Here is a 15,199-nt window from a genome sequence, read left to right on the forward strand (position 1 = left end):
TAATATGATAATATTACAGAATGCTCCCAGCAAGTATTCTATAGGCAATATTACATGCTCAAACCCAGTAAGACTTTATAGTTACAGTAAAAGGAATAAATAAAGACTATAAATAGCCCCATGAAGTTCACACCAGGTTTTACAGCCAAATGTATTCCAAATAATTTTGTTTTATCTGCTTTTTAAATTTCAAAATCATACATGAGAGATTGACAACCTGTATTAATTTTTAGTCCTTTCAGCAATGTATGAAAATTTCCCTTTCCCGCATTTGTTCTATGATTTAGCATTGTCAGATTTTAAAACATCTTTATATTATGGGAATTTTCATATGGACATCAAAGCAGAGGTGATAATGTATGAGATCTCATAACTCCATGTATCCATCATCCAGCTTCGACAAGTATCAGCATGTGGTCAGTCTTGTGTCATTTATATCCCTATCTACTTCTTCATTCTTGGAAGGTGATTTCACAGGAAATTCCAGATATTATTTCATCTATAATTACTAAGGTATATAATATATACTAAAGTATATATCTGAAATATAAGGATTCTACACATATATATAAGTGTAAGTGTTAGTCACTCAGTCGTGCCCGACTCTTTGTGACCCCATGGACTGCAGCCCTCCAGGCTCCTCTGTCCATGAGATTTTCCAGGCAAGGATACTGGAGTGGGTTGCCATTTCCTTCTCTAGGGGATCTTCCCAACCCAGGGATCGAACCCGGGTCTCCTGCACAACAGGCAGATTCTTTACCAACTGAGCTACAAGGGAAGCCCAACACAATTCCATTATTGCACTTTAAAAGAATTAACAGCAATTTCTTAATGTCATCAATTGTCCAATGTTCGCATGTTTCCACTTAGCTCATAATTTTTTTTTCAGAGGTTTGTTCACATTCACACACAAACCAAGTTTACAGATTAAATTTGGTTAAGTTTCTTCTCATCTAAAAATGTCTCTCTTTTCCTCTGGGTAGTTTGTTCTGTAGAGTTTGCCATATTCAAGATTTTGCTGCTTCCGTCTTAGGTGTTTTTTTTAACATGTTCTTTTATCTCCTGTATTTCCTATAAACTGTTAGATCTAGGAGTTTGATTAAATGAAGATTTAATCTTCATTAAAGTATTTTGGAAGAATACTTCATACGTGTGCTGTATACTTGTTATCGGTACCTATATAGCATTTTTAACTTTAAAACTGATCAGTAGATTCAGTTGTTTTAGAGTATTGTCAGATTTTTATTTTTGTCAATTTGAGGAGTGTGAGAGTATTTTACTGTTGTTTTAATTTGCATTTCCCTGCTTACTAGTGCATTTGAGCATCTTTTTATTTGTTTATTTAATACCTTTTTTTTTTTTCTTTCTGAATTGCCTGTTCATAGTCTTTGCCCATTTTTCTGTTTGGTAGTTAGTTTTTATTTTTAACAAATCATTTATGGTTCTTTATATTCTGCATATTAATTCTTTGTTTTATGTATTATAAAATAGTTTCTTAAGCTGATTTTCCTTTTACCATTACTTAGAAGAAGTTAGTATCATTTTTATCAACATTTTTATTCATGATTGGTGTGTTTGGCTTTATATTTGCAAGGTTTGCTGTACCCTACATAGATTAGGATATTCAACTTAGCATCTTAAATTGTACAGTTTTCACATCTACTTATTTGTATTATATATTGCAGTGTAACAAATTTCCCCAAATGTGGTGGGTGAAAACAACAAACATTTACTGTCTCACAGTTTCTGTGGGTCAGAAATGCAGGAGCAGCTTAGCAAGGAGGTTCTGCTGCAACTTCTCTCATAAGAATGCAATTAAGGTGTTGGCTGGAGCACAGTCATCTTAGGGCTTGCCTGGCGGTGGATCTGCTTCCAAGCTGACCCTGTGGCTGTTGGCAGGCTTCTTTCTTGTTGGGTGGGCCTCTTCACAGAGCTGCCTCGCCATATGACATCTGATTTCACCCAGAGAGAGCAATTGACCAAGAAAGTATCTTAAGATGGAAGTCATAGTCTTCTTATAACTTAATATCAAAAATAAATCCTGTCACTTTTGACATCTGAGCCAACAGGGAATCTAAAAATGGACACACCAGATGGTCAATACCAAAATAAGATTGATTATATTCTTTGCAGCCAAAGATGAAGAACCTCCATACAGTCAGCGAAAATAAGACCAGGAGCTGACTGTGGCTCAGATCATGAACTCCTTATTGCCAAATTCAGACTTAAATTGAAGAAAGTAGGGAAAACCACTAGACCATTCAGGTATGACCTAAATCAAATCACTTACTATTATACAGTAGAAGTGACAAATAGATTCCAGGGATTAGCTCTGATAGAGTCCCTGAAGAACTATGGATGGAGGTTCATGACATTGTACAGGAGGCAGTGATCAAGACCATCCCCCAAAAAAAGAAATGCAAAAAGGCAAAATGGTTGTCTGACAAGGCCTTACAGATATTGGAGAAAAGAAGAGAAACAAAAAGCAAGGAGAAAAGGAAAGATACACCATTTGAATGCAGAGTTCCAAAGAATAGCAGGGAGAGATAAGAAAGCCTTCCTCAGTGATCAGTGCAAAGAAATAGAGGAAAACAATAGAATGGGAAAGACTAGAGATCTCTTCAAGAAGATTAAAGATTCAAAGGGAACATTTCATGCAAAGATGGGCACAATAAAGGACAGAAATGGTATGGACCTAACAGAAGCAGAAGATATTAAGAAGTGGCAAGAATACACAGAAGAACTGTACAAAACAGATCTTCATGACCCAGATAATCACAATGGTGTGATCACCCACCTGGAGCCGGACATCCTGGAAGGAGAAGTCTAGTGGGCCTTAGGAAGCATCACTACAAACAAAGCTAGTATGATGGAATTTCAGTTAAGTTATTTCAAATCCTAAAAGATGATGCTGTGAAAATGCTGCACTAATCATGCCAGCAAATTTGGAAAACTCAGCAGTGGCCACAGGACTGAAAAAGGTCAGTTTTCATTCCAATCCCAAAGAAAGGCAATGCCAAAGAATGCTCAAACTACCACACAGTTGTACCCATCTCACAGGCTAGCAAAGTAATGCTCAAAATTCTCTAAGCCAGGCTTCAACAGTACATTTACCATGAACTTCCAGATGTTCAAGCTTGATTTACAAAAGGCAAAGGAACCAGAGATCAAATTGCATCCGTTGTATTATTGAAAAAGCGAGTTCCAGAAAAACATCTACTTCTGTTTTATTGACTATGCCAAAACCTTTGACTGTGTGGATCACAACAAACTGTGGAAAATTCTTGAAGAGAGGGGATACCAGACCACCTGACCTGTCTCCTGAGAAATCTGTATGCAGGTTAAGAAGCAACAGTTAGAATTGAACATTCAACAGAGACTGGTTCCAAATCAAGAAATGAGTATGTTGAGGCTGTTATATTGTCACCCTGCTTATTAAACTTAAATGCAGAGTACATAATGAGAAATGTTGGACTGGATGAAGCACAAGCTGGAATCAAGATTGTTGGGAGAAATATCAATAACCTTAGATATGCAGATGACACCACCCTTATGGCAGAAAGCGAAGAAGAGCTAAAGAGCCTTATAATGAAAGTGAAAGAGGAGAGTGCAAAGGCTGGCTTAAAGCTCAACATTCAGAAAACTAAGATCATGGCATCTGGTCCCAGCACTTCATGGCAAATAGATGGGGAAACAATGGAAACAGTGAGAGACTTTATTTTGGGGGGCTCAAAATTACTGCAGATGGTGACTGCAGTCATGAAATTAAAAGACGCTTGCTCTTTGGAAGAGAAGTTGTGATCAACCTAGACAGCATATTAAAAAGCCGAGACATTACTTTGCCAACAAAGGTCTGTCTAGTCAAAGCTATGGTTTTTCCAGTAGTCACATATGGATGTGAGAGTTGGACTCTAAAGAAAGCTGAGTGCTGAAGAATTGAGCTTTTGAACTGGGGTGTTGGAGAAGACTTGAGAGTCCCTTGGACTGCAAGGAGATCCAACCAGTCCATCCTAAAGGAAGTCTGTCCTGCATATTCATTGGAAGAACTGATGCTGAAGCTGAAACTCCAATACCTTGGCCACCTGATGCAAAGAACTGACTCATTTGAAAAGACCCTGATGCTGGGAAAGATTGAAGGCGGGAGGAGAAGGGGATGACAGGGGATGAGATGGTTGGATGGCATCACCGACTTGATGGATTTCAATTTGAGCAAGCTCCGGGAGTTGATGAAGGACAGGGAAGCCTGGTGTGCTGCAGTCCATGGGGTCACAAAGAGTTGAGCACGACTGATCGACTGAACTGACTGATGACTTCTCCCTAGTCATTAGAACTAAGTTAATAAGTCTAGCTCATGCCCAAGGGGATGGAATTACCAAGGACATGGGTACCAGGAGCCAGGATCACTGGGGGCCATCTTAGAGGTTGGTAATCACATGATTCGAACAGCTCAAATAGAAATAAGGAAATCAATTATAAAAGCAAATAAAAATATAAAAGACTTTCATACTTGTTAACAAATGTAGCATTTGCTAATTTCTACTTTTAAAGTAATAAATTTTATTATTAAAATTATGTGTATGTAAATATCAGTTGACATTCAGTAGATGTGGTATTTGCTGATTTCCTTACATAATTTGATACAATTTGTAAATATTATAATAAACTTTTATATTTATGTGTTTGTATATCTCAGTAAGACTGATATTTTCTTTCCTTAAGATTATGTAGCTGGAAATATAGATTTTGTCACTGCTACTACCAAGTTGTTTTTCATCTAGCACCCAGAGCAGATGGATACTTGAATTAATATCAATAGTTGGTTTTGGCCCACAGGGAGTAGAGCTGTCGTAATGGAGTGTCAGTATGGGCCAAGGAGAAAAGGTTTCCAGTTAAAAAAAATTGGTGAACTGGAAAATAGGTCTTGTCAGCTCTACAAAGCCACTTGTCCAGCCCGGTAAGCTTCATTTTCTTCTATTTTTTATTAAGTACTTATGTTTGAATAGTTACTATGCACATGTGTATGTTTTTATTACATTTAAGCTGTGCCGGAACCTGTACAGTAAAATCTGTTTCCTCTTACCCTGCATGTCCCACTTGAAGGCAACAACTCTTACCAGTGTCTTGAGTAACTTTTCAAAGATATTCTGTATATATGCCTATATATATCCCACTTTACCCTCATAAATGTTGAAGATCTCAATAAAGATTACTAATATTTTCTTTCCTTAAATTTGGGTAGTAGCATACCTTCTTTTCTTCTATGAACTCACATGGATATATTTCCATTCTGAATGCCTTGTGGTTATTTGCTCAAAGCTATTATGTTTCATACTAGTGTGATTGTAGAGACACATACTACTATATACACTTAAAAAATTATTTTAAATTTAGGTATAGTTGATTTATAATGTGTTAGTTTCTGCTATACAACAAAGTGATTCAGTTATACATGTAATTACTCGTTTTCATTTTCTTTTCCACTGTAGTTTATCACAGGATATTAATTATAGTTCCCTCACTATATTGTAGCACCATGGTATTTTACTCTATGGTTTTTTTAATTCATTCCCAATGTGTCTCAAAGCTGGTGCCATGGCTGTGTATAAATGAGCTGATTCCTTCTTTTTATTGATTGATCAGTTGATTTTAAAAATTGAAATATAATTGACATATAACATTATATTAGTTTCATGGTTCCATTTTAATAGCCATATAATGTTCCACTTTAGATGAATTATCATTTACTTAATTAGCCCTCAGACGATGAACTGTAAGCACTGAGAAGTATTCTTCATTATTATTTATGAAGCTGCAGCTAATAACATTGTAGCTATTTCTATATCAATGGAATAAATTCCTTAAAATTAGATTGTTAGGGCAAGTATTGTGTTCTTTTTAAATGTTGGCAGTTTTTGGAGAGTTGGAGAGTTGCTTGGTAGTGATTTTACCAATTATATTCACAGCAGCAATATATAACACCAACATAGTCAGTTTTAGGTAGAATAGGACTACTGAGTAGTCATTGCTTTGACTGAGGATGAAGAATGTACACCAATGAAAGATTTTTATAATGTCTTTCAGTAATAATATTCTGTTTCACACATATATAGTGTTTTAAATCATAAGATAAAATTTAAAAGTAACATGTAAATGTTGAATTTAGTTGAGCTTTGAAATGCTTATTTCAGCAATACATGTCATATAACAATCTCAGCATTCTCAAATAGTTTTTAAAGCCAGTTAAGCTTTAATCTGATAATGTTAACTTTAGACAGTGTTAAAACCTGACCGTTAAACATGACCATTAAACAATTGCTTTGAAGTTTAAGCAATTTAGAACATTAGACCGAACTTGGGAGAAAGTCACTACATGTGAAGAAATTATTTTATTCTCAATCATTCTAAAAGTACTTTTTGAGTATCTACTGTGTACCAGAAAGAATGAAGAGACAGAGGTAAAGCAAAAACAACACCCAGTTGTGGATGTGACTAGTGATGGAAGTAAAAGTCTAATGCTGTAAAGAGCAATATTGCATGGGAACCTGGAATGTTAGGTCCATCAGTTCAGTTCAGTTGCTCAGTCGTGTCCGACTCTTTGCGACCCCATGAATCACAGCACACCAGGCCTCCCTGTCCATCACCAACTCCCGGAGTTTACCTAAACTCATGTCCATTGAGTCAGTGATGCCATCCAGCCATCTCATCCTCTGTCGTCCCCTTCTCCTCCTGCCCCCAATCCCTCCCAGCATCAGAGTCTTTTCCAATGAGTCAACTCTTCGCATGTGGTGGCCAAAGTACTGGAGTTTCAGCTTCAGCATCAGTTCTTGCAATGAACACCCAGGACTGACGTCCTTTAGGATGGACTGGTTGGATCTCCTTGCTGTCCAGGGGACTCTGAACAGTATTCTCGAATACCAGAGTTTAAAAGCATTAATTCTTCGGTGCTCAGCTTTCTTTATAGTTCAACTCTCACATCCATATATGACTACTGGAAAAACCATAGCTTTGACTAGACAGATCTTTGTTGGCAAAGTAATGTCTCTGCTTTTTAATATGCTATCTAGGTTGGTCACAACTTTTCTTCCAAGGGACAAGCGTCTTTTAATTTCATGGCTGCAGTCACCATCTGCAGTGATTTTGGAGTCCAAAAAAATAAAGTCTCTCACTGTTTCCCCATCTATCTGCTGTGAAGTGCTGGGACCAGATGCCATGATCTTACTTTTCTGAATGTTGAGTTTTAAGCCAACTTTTTCACTCTCATCAAGAGTCTCTTTAATTCTTCTTCGCTTTTTGTCATAATGGTGGTATCATCTGCATATCTGAGGTTATTGATATTTCTCCCCACAGTCTTCGTTCCAGGTTGTGCTTTAGCCAGTCCAGCATTTCTCATGAAGTACTCTGCATATAAGGTAAATAAGCAGGGTGACAATATACAGCCTTGACATGCTCCTTTCCCGATTTGGAGCCAGTCTTTTGTTCCATGTCCAGTTCTCTCTGTTGCTTCTTGACCTGCATACAGATTTCTCAGGGGGAAGGTCAGGTGGTCTGGTATTCCCATCCCTTCAAGAAGTTTCCACAGTTTGTTTTGATCCACACACTCAAAGGCTTTGACATAGTCAATAAAGCAGAAATAGATGTTTTTCTGGACCTCTCACATTTTCAATGATCCAACGGATGTTGACAATTTGATCTCTGGTTCCTCTGCATTTTCTAAATCCAGCTTAAACATCTTGAAGTTCACGGTTCACGTACCATTGAAGCCTGGCTTACAAAATTTTGAACATTAATTTGCTAACGTGTGAGATGATTGCAATTATGTGGTAGTTTGAGTATTCTTTGGCATTGCCTTTCTTTGGGATTGGAATGAAAACTGACCATGAATCAAGGCAAATTGGAAGTGGTCAAACAGGAGATGGCAAGAGTGAACATTGACATTTTAGGAATCAGAGAACTAAAATGGACTGAAATGGGTGAATTTAACTCAGATGACCGATATATTTACCACAGTGGGCAAGAATCCCTTAGAAGAAATACAGTAACAATCATAGTCAGCAAAAGAGTCCAAAATGCAGTTCTTGGATGCAATCTCAAAAACGACAAGATGATCTCTGTTTGTTTCTAAGGCAAGCCATTCAATATCACAGTAATCCAAGTTTATGCCCCGACCCATAATACTACAGAAACTCAAGTGAATCGTTCTATGAAGACTTACAACACCTTCTAGAACTAACACCCCAAAATGATGTCCTTTTCATTAAAGGGGACCGGAATGCAAAAGTAGGAAGTCAAGAAACACCTGGAGTAACAGGCAAATTTGGCCTTGGAGTACAGAATGAAGCAGGGCAAAGGCTAATAGAGTTCTTCCAAGAGAATGCACTGGTCATAGCAAACAGCCTCTTCCAACAACAGAAGAGAAGACTCTATACATGGACATCATCAGATGGTCAACACCGAAATCAGATTGATGATATTCTTTGCAGTCAAAGATGGAGAAGTTCTATACAGTAGCAAAAACAAGACCGGGAGCTGACTGTGCATCATGAACTCCTTATTGCCAAATTCAGACTTAAGTTGAAGAAAGTAGGGAAAACCACTAGACCATTCAGGTATGAACTAAGTCAAATCCCTTAAAATTATACAGTGGAAGTGACAAATAGATTCCAGGGATTAGCTCTGATAGACAGAGTCCCTGAAGAACTATAGACAGATGTTCATGACATTGTACAGGAGGCAGTGATCAAGACCATCCCCAAGAAAAAGAAATGGAAAAAGATGAAATGGTTGTCTGACGAGGCCTTGCAAATTGCTGAGAAAAGAAGAGAAGTGAAAGACAAAGGAGGAAAGGAGAGATATACCCATTTGAATGTAGAGTTCCACAGAATGGCAAGGAGAGATAAGAAAGCCTTCCTCAGTGATCAATGGAAAGAAATAGAGGAAAACAATAGAATGGGAAAGACTAGAGATCTCTTAAAAAAAAAATAGAGATACCAAAGGAACTTTTCATGCAAAGATGTGCACAATAAAGGACAGAAATGGTATGGACCTAATAGAAGCAGAAGAAACTAAGCAGACGTGGCAAGAATACACAGAAAACTATACAAAAAAGGTCTTCACGACCCAGAAAATCACGATGGTGTGATCACTCACCTAGAGCCAGATATTCTGGAATGTGAAGTCAAGTGTGTCTTAAAAAGCATCACTATGAACAAAGCTAGTGGAATTGAGGGAATTCCCATTGAGCTATTTCAAATCCTAAAAAATGATGCTGTGAAAATGTTGCACTCAATATGCCATCAAATTTGGAAAACTCAGCAGTGGCCACAGGACTGGAAAAGGTCAGTTTTCATTCCAATCCCAAAGAAGGGCAGTGCCAAAGAATACTCAAACTACTGCACAATTGCACCCATCTCACACGCTAGCAAAGTAATGCTCAAAACTCTCCAAGTCAGGCTTCAATGGTACATGAACCGTGAACTTCCAGATGTTCAAACTGGATTTAGAAAAGGCAGAGGAACCAGAGTCAAATAGCCAACATCATTGGATGATTGAAAAAGTGAGATTTCCAGAAAAACATGTATTTCTGCTTTATTGACTATGCCAAAGCCTTTGACTGTGTGGATCACAACAAACTGTGGAAACTTCTTGAAGAGATGGGAATACCAGACCACCTGACCTGCCTCCTGAGAAATCTGTATGCAAGTGAAGATGCAACAGATAGAACTGGACGTGGAACAACAGACTGGTTCCAAATCGGTAAAGGAGTACGTCAAGGCTGTATATATTTAACTTACATGCGGATTACTTCATGAGAAATGCCGGGCTGGATGAAGCACTACCTGGAACGAAGACTGCCTGGAGAAATATCAATAACCTCAGATGTGCAGATGACACCACCTTTATTGCAGAAAGGGGAGATGAACTAAAGAGACTCTTGATGAAAGTGAAAGAGGAGAGTGAAAAAGCTGGCTTAAAACTCAACATTGAGAAAACTAATATCACGAACTGATCCCATCACTTCATTGCAAATAGATGGGGAAACAATGGAAACTGAGAGATTTTATTTTTGGGGGCTCCAGAATCACTGCAGATGGTGACTTAAGCCATGAAATTAAAAGACGCTTACTCCTTGGAAGAAAAGTTATGACCAACCTATATAGCATATTAAAAAGCAGAGATGTTTGTCAACAAAGGTTCATCTAGTCAAAGCTATGGTTTTTCCAGTAGTCAGGTATGCATGTGAGAGTTGGACTGTAAAGAAAGCTGAGTGCTGAAGAATTGATGCTTTTGAACTGTGGTGTTGGAGAAGACTTGAGAGTCCCTTGGACTGCAAGGAGATCCAACCAGTCCATCCTAAAGGAAATCAGTCCTACATATTCATTGGAAGGACTGATGGTAAAGCTGAAACTCCAGTATCTGAAGCAAAGAATTGATTCATTTGAAAAACCCTGATGCTGGGAAAGGTTGAAAGTAGGAAGAGAAGGGGACAACAGAGAATGAGATGATTGGATGGCATCACCGACTCAATGGACATGAGTTTGAATAAACTCCGGGAGTTGGTGATGGACAGGGAGGCCTCGCGTGCTGCATTCCAATGGGTCGCAAAGAGTCAGACACGACTGAACTGAACTGAACTGACTCTGTGCCCAACAACAACATTGTGTATCATGGGAAGGAGGGAGATGGAACATTGAGATGATAAACTTCACATGAAAAGCAATATAATATTTGAAGAAATTAAAAGATGGATAAATAAAACTAGAATCATATAGAATGCTCTGAATGCTGCTAAATCATTTTTACTTGATTAAGGAGCAAATAGATTTCAACAGTGGTACAAATGTGAAGAATTATTATGGCATTGATATATCAAGTGGATGTAAGAAATGAGATAATGGCAGCTAGAAGCCCCAGAAGGCGGGCATTATAGTAATCTAGGCATGAGCAGGAGAATGGAGAAGAGACAGATCCAGGAAAAAAAAATGTTAGTTCCGTAGTGTTTAGACATTTTTACTAAAGTAATGACTACTGTTAATTTGCTAAGTATTATGTACTGAGACTTTGGCATATCTTTGACATAATGATCTGAATGCTTTCTAGATAATCGAATTTTCTCTAAACTTTAGTAATGCTTAAATTAAACTTCTGTTTGACAAGTTAGATAATCTTGAGATTATAGTTTAATGGAGCAAATTCTTGTTTTTCTTATGAAAAGGATTTACATTAAAAAAGTACAGAAATTTCCTGACTATAGAGTTCCTACAGACCCCAAAATTGACAGGAAGATAATCCGAATGGAGCAGGAGAAAGCCTTTAATTTGCTAAAAAAGAACTTGGTAGACGCTGGTGGTGTTCTTAGGTATGACGTTTACATTGTTCTTGTATTTACAAGTTACTTTGTTCCTTTTACAAGAATTCTGTCTGTAAGAGAAATTATATTATGTTTTCCAATTATTCCATTAAGAAATGGTTTCTATAAGGTAGATGTTGTATTAGTAGCTCCCTAGGTATTAAACTGATTTGCCATGTATAAGCCATTGAGTTTATCAACCACATGTGGATAATTTTGACCAAAGAATTCTGTATACCACATGGAAGTTTTTTCCCAACATGATAAACTCCTATTTGGAAACATGTTTTATTATATATTTAGTACTTTCTTGCAACCTGATTTACTATAGCCTACCAGGCTTCTCTGTTCATGGCATTTCCCAGGCAATAATAGTGGAGTGGGTTCCTTCTCTAGTGGCTATTTTTGACCCAGGGATCAAACCCACATCTCCTGCGTTGGCAGGTGGATTCTTTACCACTGAAGTACTTGGGAAGCACTTAATATGATATTATTATATATAATTTTTCAAAAAAATTATACCTTCTCTTGATGAGTATTAACATAAGTATATAATTCTTGCCTTTTCTAGTAATATAGTTTTAAATATTTTCTCTCATTAGGTGGTATGTACAGTTACCTACGCAGCAAGCTCATCAGTATCATGAATTAGAGACTCCCTGCCTCCCTTTGTCATCTTCCTCCTTTCCCATATCTTCTCTTGAAGAAGAGGAAGCTGCAATTAGAGATGAGAATTGTTCATTGCCCTCACGTCTACATCCTCAAGTAGCACATAAAATTCAAGAATTAGTATCACAGGGAATAGAACAAGTGTATGCAGTTAGAAAACAGCTAAGGTACAGTAGAAACAAATTGTTCTTTTATGTTTTTCATTTTTGTTTGCTGGTTTAAATAATACACTTAACATTATAGACATATTCCAGGATATATGCTATCAATATATAGGGAATATAGTTTATTAACGTATTAAAATAATATTATTTATGTGTTGATCACTTTTAGCAGATGCTTTGCAAGCCATGAGTAATGATTTGAATTACTCATTTGAGATATTCTATGTTCAGATTTGGCAAATTAGACTATTTTAAAATGATATATATATTGAATTATATACTAAATACCTTTATAGAAAGAAAATTTTTAGAAAAGACTTTAAAACATTGGCCAAGATATTTGTTTTAACCCATTTGAAATGTGCAGTTAAATTTTATTGAAACAAAAGAATATGAGCAATTTTTTGTCTAATGAAATTTTATATGTAGTACTCTGTATGTGCATGCTAAGTCACTTCAGTTGTGTTCAACTCTTTGCGACCCTGTGGATTGCAGCCTGCCAGGCTCCTCTGTCCATGGGATTCTCCAGGCAAGAATACTGGAGTGGGTTGCCATGCACTCCTCCAGGGTATCTTCCCGACACAGGGATCAAACCCATGTCTCCTGTGGCTCCTGGATTGCAGGTGGATTCTTTACTGTTTAGCCACTGGGGAAGCCCCATGTAGTACTCTGGTCTAATTTTATTGGTACTCAGGATATAATAATAATAATTATTATAAATATGAGGCATTTACTATGTGTGTGCCAAATAGTATGCTAAGTACTTTATAGGCACAAGCTCATTTATTCCTATGACTTTATAAATTTAGTGTGTTTATCCTCATTCTTCAGATGAGGAAATGGAGACTTGGGATGGTTAAAGAAATATAGCTAGAAGTAAAGTCTAGGTGTACAGCCTTGCTCTTCACCATGATTTCTGCTTCTTAACTGACCTTATTCCTGCTGGTTACTGTATAGTCGGATCTGAATGAGTATTTCCCAGGTTTATTTCTTAATTAATACATGACATCTGTTTAACAGATTTCTTAGACATTTTATGTTTATTTACATTGGGGCATTGTTAGAACAGAGCCAAAGTTTGATAAGCCATCCACTATTTTACTAAACCTAAATCTTAAGAACAAAAGTATGATACAGCTCTGCAATATGGCCTACTGAATATAATGCACAAAGCATGTGTATATTTAATTGTATTATTTCTTTTTATATATTTACTTTTTATACCATCTTGTGGCAACATTGCCTTTTATTTCTATCTTTGGTCTACTTGTAAAATTTGAGCAGATCATATTGCATATATTACCTGACTTTTGAAAGCAATGAAATATGTTTATATGTGTAAATTTGTTATAGGCCTAGTCTGTCTTAGTTACTAGCCTGGTGTATGACTTTGGGCAAATTACTTGATTTCTGTAGCCCTTAGTTCCCTCTTCTGTAAAGTCGGAATGTTGATTATACTTACCTCACAAGATTATAGGATGGGTTAAAGGAGATACTAGATGTAAAGTCAGAGAAGGCAATGGCACCCCACTCCAGTACTCTTGCCTGAAAAATCCCATGGATGGAGGAGCCTGGTAGGCTGCAGTCCATGGGGTCGCTAAGAGTCGGATATGACTGAGCCACTTCACTTTCACTTTTCACTTTCATGCATTGGAGAAGGGAATGGCAACCCACTCCAGTGTTCTTGCCTGGAGAATCCCAAGGATGGGGGAGCCTGGTAGGCTGCCCTCTATGGGGTCGCACAGAGTCGGACACAACTGAAGTGACTGAGCAGCAGCAGATGTAAAGTGTTCAGGTCAGTGGCTGACAGAGTAAGCATTCAAAAACATACTATGTTTGAACTGAAAATAGTGATTTCATTAAATTCATAAAAATATCAAAGGTCATTCTAAGATATGCACGTGTTTAACCAGTGAAAATATTACCTTTCTTTTAATCTGCATGAATTCTATGACTTAACGTGTTGAAAAAGGTAGAAAAATATAAATTACTTATAAAGCTGTAAATCATACTTTACAGAATTATATGCTAAAAGAGAACCTTTTTCACTTGAACTAAATTATTAGATTGCTAGATAATGTTTTTATTCTATTTTATATTTCCACAGAAAATTTGTCGAAAGGGAACTCTTCAAACCTGATGAAGTACCTGAAAGACATAATTTATCCTTTTTTCCAACTGTAAATGATATAAGAAATCACATCCATGAGGTACAGAAATCCTTAAGAAATGGAGATAATATATATAACTCAGAGATTATTCCAGCAACGGTATGATTACAACTGTAATTTCTTATTTTATTACAGTAGTCTTTCTCAGCTAATGCGTGGTTGCTATTAGGCCATATAAATAACTGTGATGTAAGGAAAAATAGTGTTTTTCCCCAAAATGTAAACACTGAACTCTTAGGTGATGATTTAACTAAAATGTTTTTTATTACTCCCATAAAAAGAAATTTAAGTGAATTTCTAGCCGTGACTATAATAACAATAGTAATCTTCACTTAAAAATCAACATATTTTATCTCCATAAAAGTATATCTTATTTATGTGACAGATATTTATTGAGTGCATACTATGTATATCTCCACCTCTTTTTAAATATGTCAGCGAGTTTGAATAGAATAGTATATAGACTTGAATGTGATGATGTTGGTTCTTTATGCCCTCTGTGGATGTAAAGCTTACCTCATACTCTGATACTGCAGTTTCCCCCAGCAAAGTGGCCATTTCTACCTACTCTGAAGAGAGTATAAACTACCCAGAAACTGCTGATAGTAATATACACAATGGTTACCTGGAAATTACCCAGAAACTACTAACTGTAATACACACAATGATTTTGGCATTAAAATCTCAAGTAACAATATCTGCTGTCTACGTTTTTAATCTCTAGATTCAGTAACTGAATAGTTTGAGATTTTTTATTAAGCTTGAGCTACTCTTCTTTTCTATCCAAAATGCTTAGTTATTCACTATCCGAAATTCAGAAACTAAAACAGATTTGAGTACCAGTAGTC

The 15,199-nt window shown here is 36.8% G+C and overlaps 1 protein-coding gene across 18 annotated transcripts in view; it reads left to right on the forward strand.

The window, feature by feature from the left end:
• Window positions 1–15,199, forward strand: part of CARF (calcium responsive transcription factor) — a 76,985-nt gene that overhangs the window by 26,213 nt on the left and 35,573 nt on the right. For 15 of the 18 annotated variants that reach the window (XR_008712083.1, XR_008712084.1, XR_008712085.1 and 12 more), the window contains 4 exons: window positions 4,834–4,954; window positions 11,213–11,356; window positions 11,950–12,183; window positions 14,288–14,450. Coding sequence is in view for 15 of the 18 variants with exons in the window: in XM_055573131.1 (XP_055429106.1) it covers window positions 4,834–4,954; window positions 11,213–11,356; window positions 11,950–12,183; window positions 14,288–14,450 (662 nt within the window). In the remaining 3 variants the exon portion in view is untranslated. Of the gene's footprint in view, window positions 1–4,816; window positions 4,955–11,212; window positions 11,357–11,949; window positions 12,184–14,287; window positions 14,451–15,199 lie in introns of all 18 variants that reach the window. The other 3 variants (XM_055573136.1, XM_055573143.1, XM_055573144.1) reach the window with 3 other exon arrangements.

The sequence above is a fragment of the Bubalus kerabau genome, chromosome 3 (genome assembly GCF_029407905.1).
Source record: "Bubalus kerabau isolate K-KA32 ecotype Philippines breed swamp buffalo chromosome 3, PCC_UOA_SB_1v2, whole genome shotgun sequence".
In the NCBI taxonomy this organism is placed as follows: domain Eukaryota; kingdom Metazoa; phylum Chordata; class Mammalia; order Artiodactyla; family Bovidae; genus Bubalus; species Bubalus kerabau.